The 27,394-nt window shown below is 33.1% G+C and overlaps 1 protein-coding gene across 2 annotated transcripts in view; it reads right to left on the minus strand.

The window, feature by feature from the left end:
- Nucleotides 1–201: 201 nt before the first annotated feature.
- Nucleotides 202–27,394, minus strand: part of LOC124407495 (moesin/ezrin/radixin homolog 1) — a 34,856-nt gene continuing 7,663 nt past the window's right edge. For both annotated transcript variants that reach the window (XM_046883680.1, XM_046883679.1), the window contains 8 exons: nt 26,106–26,285; nt 5,546–5,668; nt 5,184–5,456; nt 4,764–5,093; nt 4,301–4,543; nt 2,879–3,054; nt 2,473–2,692; nt 202–2,073 (listed from right to left, as the gene is read on the minus strand). In XM_046883680.1, coding sequence (XP_046739636.1) covers nt 1,909–2,073; nt 2,473–2,692; nt 2,879–3,054; nt 4,301–4,543; nt 4,764–5,093; nt 5,184–5,456; nt 5,546–5,668; nt 26,106–26,285 — 1,710 coding nt within the window. In that variant the 3' untranslated portion in view covers nt 202–1,908. The remainder of the gene's footprint in view (nt 2,074–2,472; nt 2,693–2,878; nt 3,055–4,300; nt 4,544–4,763; nt 5,094–5,183; nt 5,457–5,545; nt 5,669–26,105; nt 26,286–27,394) is intronic.

Genomic DNA, 27,394 nt, shown 5'->3' on the forward strand with positions numbered 1-27,394 from the left:
GGTAAGTGGATAGTATTATTTACTTCAATCTTTTTAGTTTATCTTTATATATCGTTCAAGGCCACGAGTGTTCAATATAAAATTACTCAATAGTAATTGTACTCCGTTCGTATTAATCTGTAAATACCTTACAAGTAATCCGCAGGGCGTTAATGTTAATATAACGTTTTTTTTGTTTTTTTTTTTTGTTTTTTTTTCATCTTTTTGATATCTGATATCACTTAATTAATGTAACCAGCATATACATTGTCATTGGTTGTGTTCAATTCCAGTTATTACTGTTATTACAGGATCTATGGATTCATAGACTTCGCTAGCAAATATTCCAACAAACATATAATATTTACATATCCCTATATATGCTTCAACAATCTATCACCCTTTTGTTCACAATTGCAGAGATGTATTTTTTTCTTTAGAGAAAATATAAAATTTATTCTTTGAACGATTTTTTTCACACATTTTTCGAAATAATAAGACATCTTCAAGATTATGAAACATCACTAATTTTATAGCGTGCATAAGAAGAAAACAACAGTCTTCAATACCATAGTGAAGATACGATCTTGTTTAAGTATTCGAAGATTATCGCACAGAGTTGAATTTTCGACGAAAACTGTTGTAAAATTACGTATAAAAGATAGCATGATTCTCATGATAATACATTTGTGAAAACTTATCAAAACACCATTTACAACTCAATAACATGCATTGATTTACTCAATCCATACGTGTAAATATCTTCTATAAATATGATTTATAATGCATGTCATGGAGCAGGGTGATCAACAAAATGAAATATTGACTCTCTTGTAACTTTTGAGAGAATCAATAAAAATTAATATCGAAATTCGACAGTGAGAAAAAAATTACTGCAAATAACAAGTGATATCCTCTGTTTCGGTGGAAAATGGTTTCAGCAGAAAAAAAAACAAAGACAAACTACAACCAATGTCAGTGTATTTGGATAAACACGCATTTTGTAACGTAATATTTAAATATTGGGGTCGAAGCTTATGATTATTAAGAACCAAAAGGGCGATATATGGACAGCAAATAAGGTGGCAGGCGAGACACATGTAAGAAAAAGTATACACGTCGATATTATTTAATGGCCGGCAAGGCTTTTCAGCCATAACAGTTTTCATAAGCAAAAATAAATTTTACAAGAAATACAGCTGCTCCTTGCAGTGTTTTAACAATTTTATAAAAATATGTAGGTAACGGATCACAACGTAATAGATTTCATTAGAGCTATTACGATGTATAGTTGATGCGGAAAAAGCAAACAGATTTTGTTTCGATGTTTACATGTAGTGAGTAAATTAGAAGCATTGGCCATCCATAGATCCGGAGTAAAAAAAAAAATAATGGATATGTAATGTATGGCCATTTTGAAAGAGTGAGAATTTGAAAAATAAGTACGGCATCAAATGAAATAAGGGATCAGAGCACGGCTTATTGTATGGTACACAAACTTAATATTCGGAAGAAACGACTGATAAAATAATTGTGTGTCGAAAGTTGAAGATATGAGAATACGTAAATCATTTGAGCCATTGAGACATTTTTATAAAAAAGTGGAATTTAATAACAGATGAAGTATAATCATAACGAATGAAAGTATCCCCTAATATGCTTGGAAAGCCATTCGGGTTGTAATCTGCCACTATACACTATACAAAATTCACCACAAACTAATCACTTATACAAAATGGCCGACAAAACTGATTTCACAAGCATTGCTTTTTAACAAGCTCTATCGATGCAACGAAAAAACAACGTTGAATTGTAAAATCTCAAGTTTTGTTTTAGTGTAGGTGAAATAAAAGTAAATCGTAAGGATGGAAGTTCATAATAACATAAAGATATTAAGGGATGTAATTAAGAGAAAAGATTGGGTATAATCTACATGTTCTCAAACTGGTCAACACGACGTTTAGTATTGCCTTTGCGAATCTCACGTAGCGTTTTGTATTTATCACGTCCCTGGCGTATGTTTTCCCTGTGAATTTTGTCCATTGCCGTTTCCTTCGTTTCATCACGAGACTGGGCCAAGTCCTGCTTCAGAGCCTATTGAAAAAAAAAGTTTAGAATGAAAGTGTGAAATTTACTTTGTCTTGATTTACGATTTTGGATGATAAATAATATATTATACTTAAGGACCAATCCCTCTAAATGCAATGCATATCTGCGATATCAACTGAATAGCAATTCAACAAAGGATAATTCACTACATTATAATATTAACTACGGTCATCAAAGGCCTGGAAGCCAATTTAAAATTTCATAAGCAAGTATCTGCTATCGTAAAAGATTTATGGGAGGTAACCATGGATGGTGAGAAATTATTACAGAGAAATTGAGGATGTCCTTAAATGAAAGTTAGTATATTATCATTATTTTCTGCTAAGTTTCTCCGAAATATGTAAATAGTGATCATCTCGAACGGCAGAGTAGAAAAATATTTACCTTCAACTGATCGTGCAGCCGTTCATTTCTTTCTGCCAAAGTACGTCGCTCTTCAACTGGATCGATAATCGATTCGTCAGTAGCAAGATCTTTAGTAACTTGACCCTGAGGCGATTCGTCTTCCCCCTCTTCTTCGCCCTCTTCTTCATTTTCTTCGACATGATGATGCTGGGGAGTCGAACTGGCTTGGAATGCTCTATCAGCCTCCTCTTGTCGTATTCTGTAGATTAATGTCAATTTACTTATTTGTTTTATGCAAATTATGTTATCGTAACACAATTGAACAACTGCGATTGAGATGCGATCTAATCTCATTCATACTAATTCAAATATAAAATTTATACTTTAGTTTCAACTATTTATTACAAACTGCAATAAATTAATAGGTTTAGTAATGCAAAATCACCTGGCTGCCTCTACTTCTTCTTGAAGTCTTCGAGCCTCCGCATCTTTCATTTCAACTTCGGATTGAATGCGTTGAACCTCCTCCTGCTTTGCTCTGATTTCCTGTTCCAGCTTCATACGTTCAGCAAGTTCCATTTCTTGCGAGCGTTCTAGTTTCTCCATCATCACCGTCAGTTCCTAAGAATATCATGAAATCAGTTTTAAATTAGAAAACAATATGACTACTATATAACGCAATTGACAATGTAATTGCATATTCAACTAGACAAAAAAAAATCCGAAATATGCAATCAGTCACATCAAGAAAACTTCTTCTAGTCACATTTGCTTTACATGATTTTTTTGTGTGAACCATTCATTGTATTTATTCTATTCGATCAAGTTGCCAAACATTGTTGGTAAAATTAATAATGAGAATTATTTTGTGCAAGATTGTCATTTTGTTAAACTGGGACCAGGTACTTAGACACCTGTTCAGTAAGTAGTTTAATATGAAAGTCCAACAAACGGTAATCGCGGAATATACTCAATACAAAAACAGCATTTGATATGTAAAAAAAAAATTGTGTCGCTTGGAAGAGATTTGCGACCCAATTTCCAAGTGACTATAAACAAATCACTTATAGCAATAACGTGTGATCCAAATCTACGGTAAAAACAAAATGAAAAAAACTAGCTACACAAATAGTCATTTGTAGAGGCACTTTAAACACAGGTAAATTAATATTTTATCCAATTATCGGTTATGTATTAAAGTCTATTCTTGTGGTCAATTGTAAGGTTTGTGTAGAAGAATTCTTGTTAAAATAACAAATTTGTTTAAAAAATCATATTCTACTTGAAAGTGAGCACTGGGTAATAATTTCGATTAAAAGAGTATTTTCATAGCGTAAAAAACGCAAGTAACTATATAGAAGTTATGGAAAATAGCCAAGACAAACTCAATGATTTTGGTCATGCATTACATACAAAAATATATGGATTAAAAAAGATTTCTTCAACTAAACTCACTCCTGAAGTAGAGTGATGAGACGTTTTTTTTTGTTTGTTTTTTTTTTTTCAAACTAAAATAATAACCACACTGGTAGAGATTTGTGAGCCAAACATTATAAGTGAAATTAAAGAAAAAAATAACGTTACGAAACGAAATTAAAAGAAGAGAAACATCTAGAATGGAAACTGGTGTCTCACCAATAAATATTTGGAATAACGTGCTAGCACTGCATTGGTAAGACATGCATGCGCTATTGCCATGATTTGCAAAATCGCCTAGAATTTTAAACCCTATTTTAAAAGTATGAAAGTACGCGAGGGCATCATTTGTGAGCGAATTTCAATTATTCCCTATAATGAGTTTGACAGTGTTAAACTGTTTTTGATGTGTGAGATTATTTTTGGTGAGGCAAATTGTAAAATAATTTACCTTCTGACGATCTTCAAGCTCTTCTTTAGCGGCTTGCAGCTGTTTCAACTGTTCCTCTAAACGTCTAATCATTTCCTGAGCTTCTGATAATTCAGCTTGCCGTCTCTCCATTTCTTCAGCCATACTCCTCAGCCTTTCCTCGTACTCCTGCTGTTTCTTTTCAGCTCGTTCTCTCGCGGCTATTTCCAACTGAAGCTTTTCTCTCTGCTGTTGCTTAGCAATTTTCTCCTCACGGGCTTGTGCCTTTAATAAACGACCAGTTATTCGGTTGACGAAAAGTTATAAGATATCAAAGATATAAGGATTCATTAAAAAAAAAAAGAAGATTCAGTTTTCATTTACCGCCCTCAGATAATAATTCACATCATGGCAATCAAGAGTAGCAAATACAAAAGTAAACATCATAGGGCGGTAGAAACTAAAGTTATTGACAGTATTGATAGTTGGATAAAATTCAACGCACCTTCATTTGTTGAACGTCAATGGTATCGGGTTTGCGTCTTCGCATGTACAAATCGTGATTGCCCATGCAGAGTGCCAAGATTCTCTTGTTAATCCTAACTCTAGGTGCAAAGAATACGAAGTCTGGAGCTTTCTTATCGATTGGTTTGATGATAAACTTTCTATCATTGAAGGAAATGTTGCGGATCTCTGACCACGGAAAGCCAATTTTTGGCGTCAGTTTATCATCTTTTTCGTAAATATTTAGACCAAGAGCGTCGACACCGAGCCAAAGTTCGGTACCCTTCTTGTTGCGAATTTCGAAGTAATTCACTCCGTACATTTCCAAATCCTGAATACAAAAAAATAATAAAAGTTTGAATCCCTTGTAAATGAAAATTAATTCAACATCATTAATCAATAGCTCCGACATTTCCAATACCTGAGCGATCTTGAGATACTCCATCATCGCATCTTCACGAAGCATTCCTCGATGTTCCTGCCACCAAGTTGTGACGGATCCTTCCCATTCATCCTGGCTCATTTTGTGCTGATCCATAACACGTTGCGGTAGCAAACGATCATTTGCCAAAAATCCAGAACTATGAGTACTCTTCACAAAGTCACCGTGACGAGCTTGAACCGCGTACGACGCCAAAAGTACGGACGTCTCTGGTGGGCAGTAAATTTCGTCTGTCAAGATCGTATTTTTCACCTAAAATACAGAAAGAATAATTCAATGAATATCTACGTGACGCAACTTTGTCATGATATTGAATTTTGAAGCTTTGTTTGAGCCGCCACCTGAAGGTAGAAGAGACGAAGCGTGATGTCCTGAATAATTTCCTCGGCAACATCTTCTGGGTAGAATTTAGCACGGAATTTGAATTGCAGCGGGTTCTCCTTCTTCACGTCTTGATTCATCACCTGTAACCCAAGATTAAACGATATTATTGTCATGTGCTGTTCATGCAGCCTGCGTCGCCGACAGAACTGCAGTTCAAATGACAATTTTATATGCAAACAAGTTTCTATAAAACGAACTTTGACATTAATACAAAACAATTGGAAATCATGCACAAAGAGAAAGTGTTTGTAATTACTGTGAAAGAAATTCAACCAATAAACACAATTAATATTCAATAATCTATGAAGATAATCAGAAAAACATACTTTATATTAATAAAGTCTGATGAATTCCAACTTAGTAATATTTGTTTTTCAATAAAAAGAATAACAAATCATTCGTACCTTTAATATTGTAAATTTATTAATAACATGTGTAATGAGAAACAAATCGATTTTAATACTCTGCCAAAAAAACAAAAAAACTTAACCATTGGTCTTCATGCACAAGACAATTCTATTTTTCATGCTATCTAAACCCCACAATGCATTCGTGAAAATCAACCGATAACAATATTTGAGCTATTTTTTTTCTGGTGGCAAATAATTGAGATCATAAATAATATCCTGCAGTGACAATCCTTAGAGCTGTTACGCAAATGAATGACGATTGGAAAAAAAAAGAAAAAGTAAAACAGACTGATATCGAGCACAGATTTTGCGATTTGAATATTGAGACAGTGATAATCTGTGTAATTGACGTCACGCGAATGAAAGATAAAAATTTGAAGATTCAATTTGAAAAATATTAACAATACGTAAGTAATTTTTAATCCGATTTTAGATAAAGGTGGATTTAAAAAATAATTAGACGTGAAAAAAATCTTGTGCCACTAGAAAGCTTTTAATGCAGCAACACGTTTGACAAATACAACAAATTGAATTGGTTAATTCATCTTACGTGCCAAATTTTTCGACGATTGAACAAACCCACCTGTAATAATTATACGCCAATGATACACTGCATACTCAACCTTCAATAAATGGTAATTTGTTCTTCATTCACATTATTCAATGTATATGTAAAATGTGAATATAAGAAAAGTTATTATGTGTATGAAAAAACAATATAGGTACTAAATCTTTTTTTGTTATTGCATAAAAAATATGATATCAAAGGATATGATTATAAAAATAATAATAACGATTGATGTGAAAAATCGAGAGAAAAAGAGATCGATAACATATTTAAAAAGAAATAAAACAAAAAATAATGATATGCTCTTACTTTGATAATAAATACATCTAGAATTGTACATTTTCTTGTGGAAACTATGCAATCATATAACAATCTATTACCATCGTTATACGTATAATTGCATTACACATGTTCACAACAAAAGCTGCGGTCTAATTGATGATCTTATAACATGTTAATTGCGAGCTTTGTAAAAATTTCGAATACGAAAGCATCGAGAATATAATGTGCATGCGAAATAACCATACGCACATGTATTATATGTACCATATTTATATTAATGCATCATTATTTGATTTAAAAATAAAGTGGCACAATGTTTATCGTATAAAAAAACTTAAGACGAAATAATTGTGCTACGGAAAAACATACGTTGACCAACTTTTGAAATCTCTGCGAGGTTTGAACGTTATTCTTACCAAATTTCCATTCGTCGCAGGCAAAAATTTTTTTGGTAGATAATTACCAAACTTTCAATACGTGACTTTCCCGTTACGTTTCAATTAAATATTATACAACCTGTTGGAAAGTCCACCTATAAATAACTATAAAGTTACGATCTATACACTTACCAAGATTCAATATGTTTCCAAAATGCTACTAGGCAATCATGCGTCAATTATTTATAGATTAAAAAGTACTTCAGAACTATTGTATAAATGGTGTTTTTTGATTAATGTTATTCTGCTTACCCTAGACAAGAATGAAAGTCCGGTCTGGTAGTTCATCATTTTAGTTAGCATGCGTTTCGAAAATAGAAAGACATAGTAAAATTAAAGCATTAGGTACAGAGTACAGTAGAAAATGATTATAATAACAAGATTGAACTTTCTGACATTTATGCAACAAACACAATAGACGAAAGAAATCCCATTACAGCAACCATTAAAGCTTAACCAGATGGCGAAATGTCATGAATATACAATTGTTATTTGAATATTCATTTATTTTTTAAAGATTTTTTTTTTTTTACCTCACAACGGAAAATTTCAGTAATTAAATTAGCCTAATTTTGTGCTGAAATTTTACTGCGTAAACGATGCAAACTTCAACCTCATTTGTAAAACGATGCGTGTCGTGTTAGACAAAAAAAAAATTAGTTCCGGTGAATTGTCTCCTGTCATCACGTTTCTTCTCTAATTAAGATGTTTCAAAGCGATTAAAATTACCCAAACTATACATATATATTATGTAGAAATCGTTATACGAAATAATCTCTTCTTTTACAACACGTGGCCTGCAAATGATACAAAATTCCGATACTGACAGAAATGAATGAGGTTCAGAAGATAGTAACGTTACTGCAACAATGCATCTTTAAGAAAAATCGTTACTTCGCAATTTGAAGATTGCCTGATATTCAGTGAATCCTAATAACCAAAACATCCTTATATTTTAAAAACGCAACTCATTGAGAAAGTCATTCTAAAATTGTGCAATAATGATTCTTGCCCCAAATGTTTCGTTACGTTAACGTCAAAAACTTCAGCCTGTTAGAAATGCCTAGAACGGTCAATGGGATTTTATATTATAAACATAATTGTAATTCTATTTGACTTGAATAAAAAAATAATACAACATTGTAACATTTACATCATCTACCTCCAACAATAAATGATATTTGTATTTTATAATTTATGCAATATAACGAATGACAAATTCGTCCCTCGCTGTTTCCATGCCTCAAGCCTCGAGGAATGTGCAACTACTCGATAATCTCGTAGTAAAATCTCTAATCGTAAGATTACATGTGGTATCGGGACTAACGAAGCGATCTGCCCGAGGTATATGCTCAGAGTGTTAAATTACGTCATACACCGAAGCTTAAAATCGATAAGATTATTCGCAGGAATCGCAGGGTATTACACACACATTCACAGTCATAGCGTATTATCGATTCACGTGAACGGTAACTTTTCTCTGCCGTCAAGCCATGATCGTCAAATTGTACGTTCACGTGTCTGGTCTGGCGCCTTCGACGAGACAAGAATCAATTACGTCATTGAATGCCGCTATTCCGACATGTTGTAGATATGGATGCAAGTATGCTCGGAATTCCAATGTTAGTTACTTTAAACGATACGTGTATCGCCAAAAGTCGGCAGCCTTCCCCCGATGACCCAGAAATTACGAGTATACCGTGTGTCCATGAGGAAAGTGCGCACCTTATGCGCGTGCGTCAAGTCCTTCAAATTTTATTGGCCGACATTTTCCCCCTGATTGAGTAGCCGACGCAATACCAATTGCGACTGTCAGATTTTGTCCCTAGGAGCCCACAGCTAGCGGTAGGCTCCTAGGGACATTTTAAGTGACTGATTTCATCGAATTCGCTCCTATTACCAGAGTCCCGTTTCAGAATGAGACTGAAATTAGTAACATTATCGCGACGACAATGGCAACTGTCAGATAATGTCCCTAGGAGCCCACAGCTAACGGTGGGCTCCTAGGGACATTTTTTTACAGTCGCGAATGGTATTGCGTCGGGTGCTCAATCGCATTACGCATAAGATGCGCACTTTTCTCATGGACACACGGTATAGGCACGACCAAAAGTCGCATCGCATCGCCTGCATCGCCATGCAGGTAACAACACCGGTCAATGCGTGACTGATTTCATTAAATTCGCTCCTATTATCCGGTTCCCGTTTCAGAACGAGGCTGAAGTTAGTAACATTAACGCAACGAAAAATTCGGGGGAAAAAGTTAATTACTATTTTTCAATATTATAGTAACTTTGAAGTGGCTAAATTATGGAAACATAAAACTTCTTTTGCCTTATTATAATTTACTGCATTTCAAACGTTCTGAAAATAATGAAATAACGATTTTTCCGAAACGTAAATCATTACGATAACGTCACTAACTTTAGACTCATATTTCAGATGCGTTCATTAGCCATTCTGGAACGGATATTTGACATTTAGATCCGTCAAGCTCGATCGGAAACTTGACTTTTCATTGACACCGAAACGTTAACGTGTTCGATCACACTCTTCAAGACCTTTTTGTAGTGAGATTGCATCAAGTTTGATCCATAGAAATGTCAGATACATTAAATTTTTTCTAATCACGAAGAAAATAGTGAAATAACAAAAATGAATCAATCAAGATCATAAACTTGTATTATCACGACAAGTGTTGGAAAAGTGGAGCTGTGAGTCGTGACGTAGAATTTAATATACTAATTTTACAATTAGTCGTTGCAGATTATTACTGCGGACGGCCATAATCACACACACACAGCAAGATTATCGTAAGCCAATCCAATAACTTAGTGTCACCTAACGTTTGATCGATAACAACCGAAATACCAAATTCTATCAAGATAGTTTTTATCGACGTTTTAAACGATAACAAGAATCCCATCGCCGTATAACTTTGTTTACGCGTGTTAGAAATAATTATATTACCTATAACTATATACACACAGGTATATGCTTATACTTTGTAGAAAAACATGTGTTCGATGCTGCTTCGATAAGGTCAGTTGACACAAAAAAAAGGGGAAAAAAATTGTATCTGACTCTTTCGTAAATTTTCCTATAGAAACGGGATCAAAACTGAACATAAATTCTAGAATCTGTTAAAGAATTTCAATATTTCGGCTCTGTGAACAATTCAACATAACCTGCTGTGCACTTGATAATTGCAAAAATTAATCTTCGATTTTTTCGAGATACTTTTGTTGCATAATATAAATATGAAAGACCAAAGAAGGTTTGGAAGGCTCTGGAAAGTTGTACAAACAAACAAAAGGGGGGAAAAAAAAAACAAGACAAAATAATGTAAAAAGTAAATTTCTTCTTGTCTACAACGAAGTAGAATAATAAAAAAAAATTGAGCAAAAAATTAATCAGCCTATTGCTGGCGGAATAATAATCCTGAATACTGATAGTTAGCGTGGCAGCGAATATATACATACATATATATATTTTTTTATCGCAATTCCCGGAAGGGTGGTCGTTTCACGATAAGATAAACGTTACCGTTGATTCCGTTATTTCAGCACGGTAAAGGAAAGGAAAGGAAACGTAGAAATCGGAGGAAGCAACTCCTCCTCCGGATTACAATCTCTTAGCTGGAGCTGCAACGCGAGTTACCGTCTCGCTTCTTCTCGTCTTTTCACAATCAGAGTTTGTTTTATCTAACGTGTGTGTCACAAGACCAGCTAGACGTATTATAGAGAGGCTTCATGTGAAATAAAAAAGTGAGCTCCTGCAGGCGGAGTAGCCGACATCATCATCATCATCATCATAATTCACTCGTGGAATTTTCCTTGTTATATCGCGTTTTATTTTGTGGTAAACTCGGTGACGTAATAGCAGAATCAAGCTGCAGCTCACCAGACGCGTTAAAGATGGTGAATCGGTTTGAATAAAAACGAAGGGTTTGAAAAAACGGAAAAAAAAAAAAATAATATACAATATCCAAAAATTTTATTCGCGGTAACGATGCGGTGAAATTGAATGAAAAACCATATCTAAAATTTAATACAAACAAATGAATGCAAATTCAAATAATACGATCAAAAATCTAAGGAATTTAAGAAAAAATTTCATCGTGTAGCAATCAGAACGTTAAAAATTATTAAACTATGGTATTTTTCATCCGATTTCGACGTTTTTGAACTCATTTTGCTACAGCTGATCATACATTGTAAAACTGATTAAAATGTAACGTATAATGCGTCGTGCTTATATATGAGTCATTTAAGTCAAATAAAAAATTCATCTCGTTAGTTAAGTGAGGTCATGAATATCTGAATGGATAAATAAAAGTATTTCGCATTTTCAAAATGTTCGGATGAAAACCGTGAGAATTTAATTATTTTGTACGTTTTAATTTTCTTTATCATCTTGATAGTGAAGAAAATAGGTCCAAAAACATTAGAATAGGATTTAAAAAAAAACAACAACAAAAAAAAAACGTCAGTTTAATTATGTTCTACGTTCTGCCTGAAAAAAAGAACGTATCTACCTCTTCACAAAATATTTAAATCTTAGATTCCATTATTGGAATTTGTTCAAAATCACTTCTGTTACATTATTATACTATTTTGGCCTACTATGACGAAAATGTTGTTTCATTCGGTGTTTTCCGTATAATATCGAGGACTGAGAACCAAAAGGGCGCAATCGATTGTTTTTCTTTTCTTTTTTTTTTTTTTCGATTTATGGAACCCGGTAAAAAAATTTCAAACAATTTGTCCGGTCGATTCATGCTCGAATTATCGGAATTGGGAGTGAACAAACAGGAAACTGGTTTTGCTAATCTTTTCTCCTTCCTTTTTATCCACTGAGTATTTCTCTTTCCATTTTATACGCCAAACTGAAGACACCAATAGCATCACCGTTCTTTTCATTCTATACCTACATCGAAGAATTTCATTCTACGGTTCGACTTATTTGGAATTTGCGGTTACAACAGGTTCGCAGTTGGTTTTTTCCTTCTTTTTATCGCGGTTTCCGGTTGTCAAACGAAAACTATCTAGGTACACAATAATAGCAGATCAACTTTAGAGAAAATTCTAATCAATGTTTCGAGAACCAATTCGATTGTTACACACCTAAATGCATTACCGTATTTCTTAATTAATTGGTTGCTGATGTAAAAACACTTTAAATATCGAAGAAAATTCGAATCAGTCGAGAATATATTTTCACCATAGAATTACAGTATTCCCTGAAAGTCATCAAAATTCCTTTGTCATAAGGTTAAAGTTCGAGTTAACGTTATTGTAAAATGCAACTGTAGAAACAAAGCACTGAAATAAATAAATATTTATCTGTCACCTTAGTAAACCGTATAAAGCAAAATATAGATACTCATAATTTGAAAATTTGATTCCTTTGAAAAAAATAATTTTTACCGATATACCGCATATTAGGAAAAAAAAAAAAAAAAAAAGTCGAGTCAGCGATCTATTTTAAACAGTAAAATGATCGTTAATCCGCTTTCATTTTCCGTGTAAAAAAAAATTACGCAAAGAGAACTGAACAGGAAATTTGAAGAATATTCCGGGCGTTGATCATAACGTTATAAAAGTCTTCTTCGTAATGGGAGTGAAAATCCCGTGAAAATGATAAAAATACTGCATTAAAAGAAAAAAAAAAAAAAAAAAAAAAAAAAAAAAAAAAAAAAATAGTTTTTCTTTTTTCAACCTCGCAAAAATGATCCACGACAAAATTTTCTAGATCACGTTGAAGTACGGTAAATACATGTCTGCATTCTACTTGTTGCTTCGAATATCGACATTATAAACGAATCTGCACGCATATGATGGATAATTAAAGTATAGATATGTACAATATATGGGATAGAGAAAGAGAATTAGAGAGAGAGGGAGAGAGAGAGAGAGAGAAGAGGAAGACCGACTCGATTACGTCACACAGTTGAAAAATTACGTCGGCACCGAGTGTGTACCTCATATGCATGTGATATATGAGTCACGATACGAGCGTATATGTGACACGCACGAATGCGTGAATTAGCGAATTATACATGTGACGATCACGTTCGGCTTTGAGTTCATAAAAAAATGTGGTCTTTTGGATTTCTATTTCACGTTACATGCTTTATTCTGCGATATAAGTGCTAAATCCTTAAAAATAGCGAGTATGTAATTACTTCGCGGACTGATATTTTTCGTCAGCTAGCAAACAACTTGAACACATATGATATGCTAGACAGATTTGCTTGGGATAATAAATTATTTCGTGTAAAAAAAAAAAAAAAAAAGACGAATATATTTAGTATACCATTTGAGATAAGAGTGAAGGTTATTGTCTTTAAAAAATCTCTTCGGTTAATTGATCTCGAGGAAAAGATATGATTAGAAAAAAAAAAAAAGAAAGAAAAGGAAAAATTGAAAAAATCTTGTACAAATTCACGTTTCATTCATAATTCAATGTTGCGTTGGGTTAACGTCACTAACTTCAACCTTGCAGACTCGCTAATGTTGCCCATTAGGACTTTACAAGTTGGACAATTTTTTTTGTAAACACCTTTAAAATTATTTTTGTAGCTGTATCACCAGAAAATGTGTGAGAATGCTACTGAATTACTATTATTTTTCATTATTATACAAATCGTATTATATTATCATGCAACAATTGCGATGATTTGATATTGCCGTGAACGAAAAAAAAAGATACAACGTTGCAATAACCGGAAAATGTAGCATAAACAACTATAATCACGCTAAATAATTAATTGTACAAATTGTACATGAGGCTAAAGTTAGTAAAGTTAACGTAACGATGCAGATTTAGACGTATTTCGTAGTAACAAAGTTTTGAAAATATGAATTACGTATACCGCTTTGCCCTATTATAATATTCCCCTTGTTATAAGTCTGTACATAAAAATATTTCGTAGATTCCAATAAAATTACGTAAAAACGAGTATTTCCGAAACTTAAATCATTACAAATAAAAAAGTTACCAACTTCAGCCTCATAATTCTACCACATTTCCTTGTAATCCTTGAAAAAAAATATATATATATATATATATATATATATATATATATATTTAACCCGTTATCGCAACGATATCAATTTCACTGTAATTTTTTAGAGAAAAAAAAAAAACAAAAAAAAAATGGAATTTTTTTTCAGTCCAGCTTCTGGCACCAAAAAACCAGCGAATCCACCAAAGATAGACGCATGGACAGACGGCAACGCCCTGCGTCGTCGTCGTCGACTCGGCATACATTTGTCACATACCCGCGCAGGTAAAACCACGAAAGTAATAAGGCTTACGTAAAAGGCACCCGCGGTATTCCGGATAACCAAGCTTCGTTCGATTCTGTCTCCGAGAGAAAGGGGGCGAGGAGAGAAGAGAAGAGAAGAGAAGAGAAGAGAAGAGAAGAGAAGAGAAGGGAAGGGAAGAGGATAGAAGCTGCTGCGGTTACAGCTGGAAGACACCTGTGGCCTTGGGGCTAATTATACTGGAGCCTTCCATATCTACACATTATGCATATATTACCGTAGCCTGATTACACACGGTGGTAATACATATGGTGCATGGCGTTTGCGGAAAATCGATGACTCCGTCGTGCAAATGTCTTCGTCACGTGTTCATTGGCACGACAAACGGCATTAAGTAAATAAATAAATAAATAAATGTCGGAAAATTTGGGAATTTGTGAGGCGACAATTTTTTTTTTTTTTTTTTTACCTTTTTCAACTTTTATATCCGAACATGGAGAAAAATTCGACCAATTATCGATTTTATATTCATTTTACTCTTTTCCTTATTCACTGTGCTATCCGAATGATAAAATTTTATAACCGCAAATGATTATGATTATGATTATGCTTAAATACTTTCGTCACATGATTATAGTCTCGTGTATATTATTTGTAAGAGTATTATAGATAGACAAGTGATACTAAAATACAGGTATGATATAATTTTATCACGTGTTATCGAATGTTGCACGTCTACGAGACATCCTAAATATATGTTTTTTAACGTCAAATTAATAACAATTTTAATAACGCGGTTTTCGTTGGTTAGGAATTATTACGTTTCTCATAATTCAATAATTAAATTGTTAAGAACAGAATATCTCTGGTAGAATATAGAGGATGAATTAAAGGTTTTTATATGTATAAGTTAAAATATTTCGCAAGTTAAGTTAAGCGAGATCTTAATTTCTAAAATCCACTCAAGTAGTCGTTGATCCGATTCTTTAGTTAGTTGCAAAACTGCTTTTACTTTGACCGTATAGATGAGAAAAAAAAAAAAAAAAAAAAAAAAAAAAATTTATACATCCGTGAGAGGCGACATCTCATGGATTCCTGTTAAACTACTTTCACACAGGATTCTAGTTCAGAAGACCAACGAACTTTGTGTATAATAATAAAATAGGAACGCGTCTATCGCTGGCAAAAATAGGAATGAAGAATTCACTTGTAATGAATAAAAAAAGAAAGATATCAGTTTGTTGTCGACTCAGCCTGGAAGAATTCTTCTCGTTCTCCGAACGAAGGATGCCAATTAAGGACGAAATGCTCGCAACTAATATACCGACTTACCAAATCGTCCTCAAAATCGTCATCGTCGTCGTCTGAATCAGAACACCCACGAAGTCTGCGTACCTTTTTCTTAACCTCCTTCTTGACGACCCTAGTAATCATGCTTTCTGGCTGCGTGAAATTAACACAAGAATAACAATGGAAAAAAGAAGTCAAGAATAATATCCTATCCCGGAAGTTGGTAGACGGATATCGATAAATTTCTACGAGTACCAGCTTACAGCAATTTTCAAAATACAGATGAGATCGAACTAACGGATCGGATCTAGCCAACGGGTTACTTACTACATGATCCAACGATACACTGGAATGAAAATACAAGCTAAGGGGTGTTTCTCCAAGCGTTGCCACTACACAAACACTGATCACGTGTACGATGTTGAAGTCAATAAGTTTATCGCAACGAAAGTTTGGACAGAAAAAAAAAAAACAAATCACCGTTTTCCATTTTTAAGGTGCTTATAAAGACCCGTTGTACACCTCGAAAACGCGGGGATGAAAAACTCCTATACCGCTCAAGCGATCAGAGTGAAACTTGGGCAGTTAATGCCTTATTTTGGCAAAAAGTGGAGCGTCTTTTTAAATTTTCAAAATTTGGAAAAAAAATTTACAGATTGGTTACCACCCACAGAAATTGGCCAAATTTTCACAGTTACACTAAATGGATCGAACTATCCGATATGATGCCACTCGGCGGTGATGAATCACACATTTTGAGCCCAGTCCCATGAGATTTGATGGTGAAATGACGATATGGCAACTGATCTGGTTTTCGATTATGAAGAACACCGAAATCTCATTTTGGCGACATTTGTTACCGACATTACGCGCATGCCGGTAATGTATGCGTGTAATGTCGGTAAAAAATTACCGGCAGGCATGAAAGGTCGGCAACAAATGTCGCCAAAATGAGATTTCGGTGTTCTTCATAATCGAAAACCAGATCAGCTGCCATATCGTCATTTCGCAATCATATCTCATGGGACTGGGCTCAAAATGTGTGATTCATCACCGCCGAGTGGCATCATATCGGATAGTTCGATCCATTTAGTGTAACTGTGAAAATTTGGGCACTTTTTTCAGGGACTGCAGTTCACTTCAAGATTGGATTTGCGATTACCGCAGAATAATTAACGGGTTCAAATAATTTTCACTGATTTCAAATACGATTTACTATTACGAATGAATTATGCATGATATCTAGATAAACGCTGGATTATTATATCAATAATTTGACATGATTTTCGATAGTTTCGACGGTCGTAGGGTTAAGAATTTTTTTTTTTTTTTATCTCAAGACTTGAACAATTTCATACGTTACTACGATGACATCATGAAATTTCAAGAGATATATCAAATGATATAATATAACCGACGATTGAAACTTTTTAAGGCCATCGTGACTGTACGAATTTCAACGATCTTATACGATTCTTAACGATTACAAGTGACGTCATTCTCATTACGTATAAGGCATAACCAGACGCGCCCCTCGAATTACTTGACTCCAAAGAGACACGAAACCTCTTTACTGTTATAATTATTATCATTATTAAAATCAATAGTGAACAATTACGCGACCAAAGAAGCAGAATAAAATTAGTATCGGTCTAAGATTCAACCAGCTTTCAATGTGTTGCAGAGAACGAGTTGAATTGTCTGAAATTTTACGGTTCGAGAAGCGTGAAAATGCGTTCAGCGGTTAGACATTCTCCTTAAATGCTGTGCAACAATGTCATCCAGCAGATTCTGATTACACAGGACAATAAATAGAAAAAAAAACATTTGCTTGAGATAAATGGAAGTCTCCAAAACGTATTTTGGGATACTGAATTCGAATCCATTGAGCTTTGGCCTCCGGCACGTCAGGATTTTCCTGCAATCGTAAAGAACGTGCTAAAGATAGATTTTTTTTTTGGATTGATAGGGTTTGTGGTTTCGAGATTCACAGATCAGAGTTCGTGAGTTTTTAGGTTTTTAGATTTGGGGGCTTGGGGAGTGATAATTTAATTGATGTAGACATGTCAGACCTTTTTTCAAACAAGATCACATCCGAGAAAATCTATTTTCAGCAGGTTTTTTGCAATTGCAGGAAAAAAGCAATCCTGACGGGCTGCAGGTAAAAGCTCAACGAATTCGAATTCAGCATCCCAAAATACGTATAGGAGACGTGAATTTTTTTTGTTTAATTTGTGATCCTTTGTTATTAATATATTCGAAGAGCGATTACGAAATTAAAATAAGTGCCTGATCCAACTGACGCTAATTACTTAACCGCCATGTATCATTAGGCTGAAGAAATTCTTCCGGATTATTTCAACATTTGAACAACGTGTTCGTACACAATGAGACTGCGTCATCGTGCGCATTTGTCAGAATAAAATTTTATCGCGTATGTACTAAAATCATGTGTATGCCTGACGTTATATTCAATCTCCTCGTTGCCGTACTTGCCGCGAAATTAAGGAGGTCAACTAATTAACTCTCTTAACAACTAAACACACCACGCGTAATAGTTATTATACATATATAGATATATATATATATAGATAACTGGACAACGTTTCGGGTTTTTACACGAGTAGCTCATTTTTACTTTCAAATATTAGTCTTCAGTTATAATTTTATACTTATAATACCTTAATATTGGTAAGGAACAAAAGAAAATGAAAAATATTCTCTCGACCCCTTAAATTGACTCGAAATACTAAAAAATTATTTTTAAACGTGAAATCCGCTCTTAATTTTAATATTAAACCGTGTCCCAAAGGCCCCTTCATGGAGTTATAATCTCAAAAAAAAAAAGAAAAAAAAAAGAGATACGACGACGGAAGATTTTTGATATTCTTCTTTGATTTTTAATTTATGTAATTTTTAATATACAATTGAATAAAAAAGTAGTTTATAAAATATGTAAACCTCTTGTTTTTGTTGAAATTTTTTTTTTAAATAATTTTGGGTCGGCACTCTATTGATTGGAATGGCAATTTTTTCGTCTGGAACTCGGAGAATGATCGTCAGTTGAGTTATTGTGTCTCGGAGAACAATCGGATTGAAGACAAAATATTAAGAATAGAAAACTCAAAGGTTTTGAACTTACTTTTTAACGCAAAAAAAAAAAAATAAAAATAATCAATCACGTCTCTTATCTCATCTATACGAGTTTTTCGTTGATTTAAAAAATCGCCTTTCGATATACTAATTTTTTCGCGATAATTAGCCATGACATGCCTTCATTGCATGAAGTAATAACCATGCCTCGTTATTCAATACAAAATTTTTTCTATTCAGCCATTTTTACACAAGAAAACTTTTCGGAGCAGGAAAAATTCGCAAGAATTATACACGCAGTTGCTGCAAATGTTCGTACGTTGTGTTGGCACACAAGAGTAACGAAACAAATTCAAAAAAAAAAAGAAAAAAAAGAAAAAAGAAAACGAAAAAAAAAGATAATATCGACAGGTTCGTGTGAAGCAATTGTTTACCTTCATACACTCAGTGCGAAGCTTACAACTTTTATTTGTCATTTGGAGTCTTTGTTTACACGGTATAGAAGTCAGGCAAAGTATTTTGAATTCGTTTCGACAGTCTTACATGCGAATAGTACCTACGTGGTAAATTTTTTGTGAATTTTTCCTGTTCCAAAAAGTTTTAACGTGTAAAATTGACCGAATATAAAGAACTTCGTATTGAAAGTGAACAAGGCATGATAAATATGGTCTGGTCAGTGCGGAGGCGATTTTTTTTTTTTTTCAACGAAAAACTCGTACAGATAAGATAAGAGACGTGATTGATTCTTTTTTTCTTTTTTTTTTTCTTTTTTTTTGAGTTAAAGAGCAAGTTATTTGAATGCTTAAACTTTTTTTCTGTTTAAGGGTGGACAAGAGTTTGAGTTTCCCAGAAAAAAAATCAACATATTTTTGTGATTTTTTTTACAAACTACTTTATTTAATAATATTTTTAAACATATTGTACATTATTGAGCATTATTCTAAGAATATTCTGCTACATTTTCATAAAGAAATATTGAAAATTCAACCAGTATTAGTGGTGAGAACCGCGTCACCTCAAAAGAAAAGGTTTCACATGCGGTAGTCAAAATTTTTTGAAAACCTTCGAACCGATTTCGCCTAATCTTTGCACACTTCATTTACATACTAAATACTAGTTTCTGAACGGAGGATATTATTTTTATTTATTTTTTTCAATTACAACTTAACTTTTTTAATTAAACAAAAAGAGCAAATCAGAGTTTTTTGAATGCACCTATACCAAAAATTTAAAAACGACTATTTTGTCAATTCTTTCGTTCAAATTCAAGATAAACGTATATACTAAAAAAATCTCTTTGGTTTTTTAATTTCAGATGAAGCAATCGTGAATTATCCTGACTAGCGCGCATAGAAACTTTTTTTTTTTTTTGATGTGACTCGGTTCTCACCACCACCACTGGCTGAATTACCAATATTTATTTTACGAAAATCTAACAGAATATTCTTAGAATAATGCTTAATAATGTATAATAAGTTTAAAAATATTAATAAATAACTGTGCTCTGTAAAAAAAAAAAAACACACAGAAATATGCTTTTTTTGGTATCTCAGACCCTTGTCCTCCCTTAATATTTTATAAATAATTGACCCTCCACTCATCAGAGTCCCGATCCAAAATTATATGGAAATTTTTTTTTTTTTTTTAACAAAACTCAATTAACAAAAATGCAATACTGGAGTGAAAAAAATCGTATGAAACTTTGCTGAGAAAAAAAAAAAAAAAAAATGAAAATGTAGGTTTTGATATCCTTTTCGAGTTTACAATAGGAAAAAACGAGAAATTTTTTTTTCACAAAGATGCGGGGTTAATTTCCGGCGGTTAAAAAGTAGCCGAAAAACGGCCATGTTGAAAGAAAAGTACACGAAAAAAAAAAAAAAAAAAAAATTGTAGAGAATTTTCAAAAAAAAAAAGGAAAATAAAGGTAAATTTTTCTTTATTTTTGAATCAGCTATTTAAATTTAAGTGCGGCAAGAAATTTTTACCGATGTAACCAAACTTTTAGCAGCCGGCCGTGTATGTATTTAAAAATTGCAAACTTTTCCATCTGCATTTTGTTGAATGCATGGAATTGTTATTGATTCAAGGTCAGGACCAGTATAATATATCCTCCTGATATAAACCACGAAACATTCTAAAGATCTAAAAGGATTGTAAATACGGGTGAGGCCAAACCGTGAGTCATGAGTGACGAATTGACAAACTCTAAGTGAATGGAGTTTTATTTTAAAAGATGAGTCTCGAGGATCGCGAGATAAAAAGATATTACACATGTCCTCGTTATATGTGTACACATATATTTATACACGATTAATCAGGTGCCTAATGCATAAAAATGTTTTTTTCTTAACTTCTAGAAATATTTTTAAGGTAAAATATCAGAATAAGGAAAATCTAAAAGAATTTTTCAACATTTATTACACGGCTAACGTTACTGACATATATATATATATATATATATATATATAAATTCATAATAATTATATAATTCATATATAAATTCTCAATAATATTTTATGAGAATAAATGATTTCTAACTATATATATATGTTAGAAATCATTTATTCTCATAAAATATTATTGAGAATTTATATATGAATTTATTTATATGAATAAGTCGAGGATAAATAAACAAGACAGAAAATTGCGAAGATTGAAGTAATTTGAAAGAAGTAAAAATAGGCAAAAAAATAATACAAAGAATTATACTCTAAAAAAAAAGAATGACTCTATGAAATTATTGAAATTAGTATTATTATTACGCGACGAGATAAATAATTCTCACCATAGAGCAGAAAATACTGGATTCTGTCGTTTAATCCAATCTGCATGTTTCCGCGTGTGTTTTATAAGGTGTATATATATGAGTAAAACGAACGATATATGCATACATCCTGCGAAAAACAGAACAGATCAAATGAGTTACATACGTTATAGGTTATTTACGTAACTCCACCTGTTTGCATAATAACACCGACGGCGACGACTACTACTACTACTACTACTACTACTGCTATTACTACTACTATCGGTAACGGATCATTTGACCCTGTAGTTGATCGAACTTTGATCAAAGTGTTAAGTAGATAAAAATGTGTATTATTATTATAATTTCGGGAGGTTAAATGAGGCAAATTTGTCACACAAATTGTTCGTTGCGTAATTTAGAAAGAAAAAACAATATTACGCTGTTATGACGTAGACTTGAAAATGCAGGTATAGGATTACCTATTTACCTATTTTAAATTTTAAATTCCCTATATTTGAATAGAATAATAGGTCGAATATGTGTAATAAATAAAGTCTTGGAAATTTTATTTCGACGTCTGTTTATTGATATAATTATTCATTAAATTTTTTTTTCTTCTTATTTTCATGGCCAAGGGATCTAGAATCGACGCAGAATGCCCCATACATAAAACCCGCGTCGGTTGATTATAAATTATAATTCTTATCTCCTAGCTGAGATAAATAAATTCAAAAAATTTGTACCAAGAAATAGAGTTTTTTTTTTTTTTTTTTCACGTCTTTTTCCGTGTTTCTTTTACCCATATATTTATGATTGCGTGTGTACTTAATTGAAAAATGCGGTAAACTAGGTAATGGAGGGAAAAAAACTGCTGCGCTCAGTGCGCGTGCAGATGGATATGGAAGTAGAAAGAAACATAAAAACGAGACATAAAATATGCGTGTGTGTAGTTTTTGCTTGCAGCAACCATCGTGACATACTGAATAAAACTTAGTTTCTCGCCAACAATCAGGATCTTACGTTATTATTATACAGGTCAAATGTATGTCGCGTAAGAGAGAAGAAATCTTTAGTTATGATAAACTGTACAGTTTTCAATAATTATACTTTAATTTTTTAACCATACAACCGTAATAAATAAATAAATTTTTTAAGCCATAAACAGAAAATTTAATCTAATGTGTTAGTATTTTTTTCTTTCATTTTCTTCGTGTAACAATTGTAACAATTTGATGTTGGTGCAGGAATAAGTCGATGTTTAATTGAAGAAATATAATAAACTTATAGATTCAACGTTGGTATAATAAGAAAATTTAATTTCGATAGTTTTAATCACACTGAATAGTTACTCGTATACCATATTTTCTTGTAATTTTGAAAATATTCAAACAAGATATTTCTTTGAGACATTTTTCTGTAAACGATTTAATATCAGGCATAACGTGCACGTAAAGCTTTTGAAGAGTAGCGAATGAACCGGCAATCATCGTTAGAATCGCGATTGTGTCAAGGTGAAGGTGCGTTGTGGGGTGAAAGCCGCCAACCATGACGACAACCGACCGACATTCGCGACTAGCGTTTAATTAATTTTGTTCCGAATCTAAACTCGAATCAGTCGTTGGAAAAAAATTAAAAAAAAATAAAATAAAAACATTAACCGGTGAAAGTGCTATCGAGAGATATAATATATCTAATACGAAAGAACGATGAAAATTTTGCATAAAAATCCAACAAAATTTATTATACAGCGAGGTATATTGTTTTTAGTTTATGTCATTTATTTATTTATTTTTTTTTTCTTTTGCAGTAAGTACTCGTGTAGAATATTGCATTTTATTTGTTTAATCCGAGTTTATTAATCATGAGTTACGTAAAATCATCGACTGAAGTTCAATTGAATTCACAGTTAACGGATCATACGATTCGCATGTATATATATATAACGCATAACATTCGTAGCGATCTGGGACATTTCGTGCCTTGACTGATCGAACAAACCGCAATACTTTTACATTTCTCGTTAGCACGTGAATCGTTTACTTAAGAATTCTTGGAACTTGTAAAATCTTACGTCACTTGCGATAATTATTTATTTTTTTTTTTTTTTACGTTTTTTATTCTTTCACGTATTGTTGTACTGATTTTAAAGAACGTTAATCAGTAAAATATATTTGAAAGAAGTATAATATAAAAAAAAAACGTTCAGTTTTTGTCGTCGAAAAACGACTGTTACATAATACCGTTAAAAAATATGTACACACAAGTATCTGGATAAAAAAAAATATATACCTGAGTAATAATTAACAAAATTTTGAAAATCTGTAAAAATAAAGTTTGAAGAAAAGTCATTGTAAGAAATTTTTGTCTCCTCTTAGAATTACACAGGTATTTTAATTTTTTTTTTTTTTTTTTTTTTTTTTTTTATCATCAATAATTAAACTCATGGATAAAATATCCGTCAAATTGACATGGAATGCCCTACGTATCGAGATTCTCGTTCGCTGCAAGGTAGGTGATGACTACTACACACTTTGCTGCGTATACGGTTACAGATGCTCAGGACATGAGGCAATCTGGGCTGAGGACCTCGGGAGATAAGGTAAAGTGGATATACATATATACATATATAGTGTATATACCTTATAAATATATGTATATAGTTACGCACGTATCCGGTGAGAATAGCGGTGACATCACAAAGTGTCCCTCCACACGTGTTATTTTTCATTTCTTATTTCTTTTTTCTCTCTCCCTCTCCATACATACACGCGTAATTTTTTTCTTATCGCGGTGGAAATGAGCGGTTCATCTCAAGAGAGAGCTCAACGCGACAGAGACGAGGACTCGTTTCAACTTATTCTCGCCTTCTTTATAAATATATTCACACACATGATGCGTGTCACGTATATGGATATATATGGTAAGTTTAGAAATTTATGTGGCCAATCGGTGTCCATGTGATCACGTAACGCAAGGTGTAAAATTATATTAAGTATGTAATATTTATTTTTTCATCCTGAATTTAGTGATAAATTAATATCGTTAAATTATCCTCCAATAATTTTCGATAGTTTAAAAAAGCGAGGATAATGGGTTACATATTTGGATCCTAAGGACGCTACGTTTACGTATATATACAAGCGGCAAATCCCACGTGACATGGACCGGTTTCTGGCCGATGCGATGCAGTCTCAACGCGTTCACATATTTCATTAGGTACCTACTCGTGAGGAAAATATTTTTTCTCTGAACATAAAGGCGAGCCGAGAAAGTTTTACCAGCTCCTGCAGCCGATGTACAATAAGTTTCGTTTCGTGTTGAGGTAAATGTTATATACTCGAATAAAGTTTTCATATAAACAATCTACAACTTTTTGCAGTTGGTTAACAAAAAAAAAAAAAAAAACAAGTTATTAAAAATTTTCCAATTTTTGCGGTTTAAAATTTCTTTTACATATCAATTGTTAGAAAAATTTCAAAGCTAAATACATTTTTTCACTCTATATATATATATACCAATTATATAATATAATAAATAAACTATTATTACAAAGTAGAGCGACGACGACGTTGCCGACAAACGGTGTTTGTGAATCGCGGTTCGTACAGATGTTAATTAAAACGACGTTCAGGTTAAGGATAATTAATCGTTGATATTGATATGTTCGGTCGTGCGGTTAAAAAAAAACCCACAAATTTTCCTGCACTCACTGGCACCAGACCACCACAGAGTTAATGTACACAAAATTATCCTATATAATGTATAATACGAGGTATAATACTACCGTACAATTACGCTACGCCGTAAAATTACATAATTTCCGAGCTCTACATGTCTATATCGTACATACATATACAAAAAAAAAAAAATAATAATAATAATTGTAATGAAAATTAATTATGTATATCGTGAGATTTAGAATTTTAATATTATACAGATTAGTAGCAGGTTAGTGTCGAAGCGGATTAATTAATTATCGATAAAGACTAGTGAGAAGCTCGTATTTTTTTTTCTCAACACATATTAAATATCGAAAGCGAGTTATCAGTAAAAACACTGCATGAGCTCGAGTAAATTCATTCGCAAAAAATATTACTCAAACCCTCGAATATGAAAAAACCGTTCAAACACACAAGGGAACTAAAGAGTGCGCTGACCCAAGATCAAGATGGCGACTCTAGTGGTATACGCTTGCGATCGTATTTCGGCTCTAACATGATTTTCAACGCTCGTCGATCGCGAAACGTTCATTCACGCCAAAGAATACGATGGCAAGCGTAGTTTTAGCCAGTAAATTTCATCTCCGAGGGGCGTCCAAGCATATAATTAACGAACGAAAATTCACCAAAGATCCGTGGAATGGGTTCAATCTCAAATCAGCAGCGTCGTTATTATTCATCTTGTTACTCGGTCTTACCTTTTTGTAGAGCTTAATCCACGTAAGATCGCCCTTGCTGTCTGTGTACTGCAGACCGAAGAACCAGACCTCCCTTAGACCAATAGTCTTGACAACCTGGTCGAAGAGTTGTTTCCCTGTCGTCGTCTGCTGGATCGCGAACTCGAGTTCCGCGTCCATCGTCGTCACCCTCACATTCGTCTGTTAAAAACGAAAAAAATCAAAATCGATTATTCTTTTTTTAAAGCTTTCCCCACCTTCGCCTTAAAACGTATTTTATAAAGTTATACATTTGCAACGTCATATACTATACTAACAATACATAACTTGAATAACTATGAATAAATATTTTATCAAAAAACTTCTCAAAAATATATAAGTTCTTAATCTGTTACGATTCTGAGAGTACATATCTCTAAACATTGTGATGAAAAGTAAGAACTAAAGAGCAAAAAGCAGAAGAAGAAGAAGAAGAAGAAGAAGAGGAGGTCTCGGAGTACAACAGGTGGCCTTCAGGGCGAGAAACTAAACCGCGGCGGTATAGCCACAAGGTAATACCCATACATATAACCACACGATTGTTAATCGTAAGATCTGAATGATGCTTGTGAGTATAATACGGGACTCGTATAAAACAACACAGCTATTACGAAATGCATCTTGGTGAATAATTGGAAATTATTATACGTTACGCAACGATCTGCTGTACAGAAATACGCGCATATAATTATATCTACATCGGCGAATGAAAAGAGAAAAAAAAAAAAAAAAAAAGAAAAAAAAACTAATGTAAGTATACTGCATATTATAACATAGGTAAGTTTTGAACATCGTCATGCAGCCATTTACACGCCATTGCATTAACATACACCTTCGGACCTTGGTTTTTTTAAATTCATATCTTACGTCTATAGCGCGTAAATAAATGGCATCCCGGACTTTATATTCAAGTAGATAATATGCACGCCTCGGCTAATTATCGGCAAGAAAATATATAATAATAGACGCAGTGTGATATTAAATTCTTGATAATACGACGGAAGGCGTTTATATATATGGGGCATTCCGTGACATAGCGATTAAGATTCTACATCGATGTCTCAGATTGAAATTTTAATTTGTTTCAGAATTTTTTGAAAAATTTGTTACGCATATTTTACGGACGAATGAAACTTGAGTCGCTTTACAACGAGGATAACGAAAGAAGGAGTTTTACGTTAATACGTTATAGCTTCAAGCTACCGTGAGAACGAATTTGAGGCTTCTTTTGTTCCTCGAGACTATAAGGGTGTATATAACACGCACCTTTA

This window comes from Diprion similis, chromosome 6 (assembly GCF_021155765.1).
Source record: "Diprion similis isolate iyDipSimi1 chromosome 6, iyDipSimi1.1, whole genome shotgun sequence".
In the NCBI taxonomy this organism is placed as follows: domain Eukaryota; kingdom Metazoa; phylum Arthropoda; class Insecta; order Hymenoptera; family Diprionidae; genus Diprion; species Diprion similis.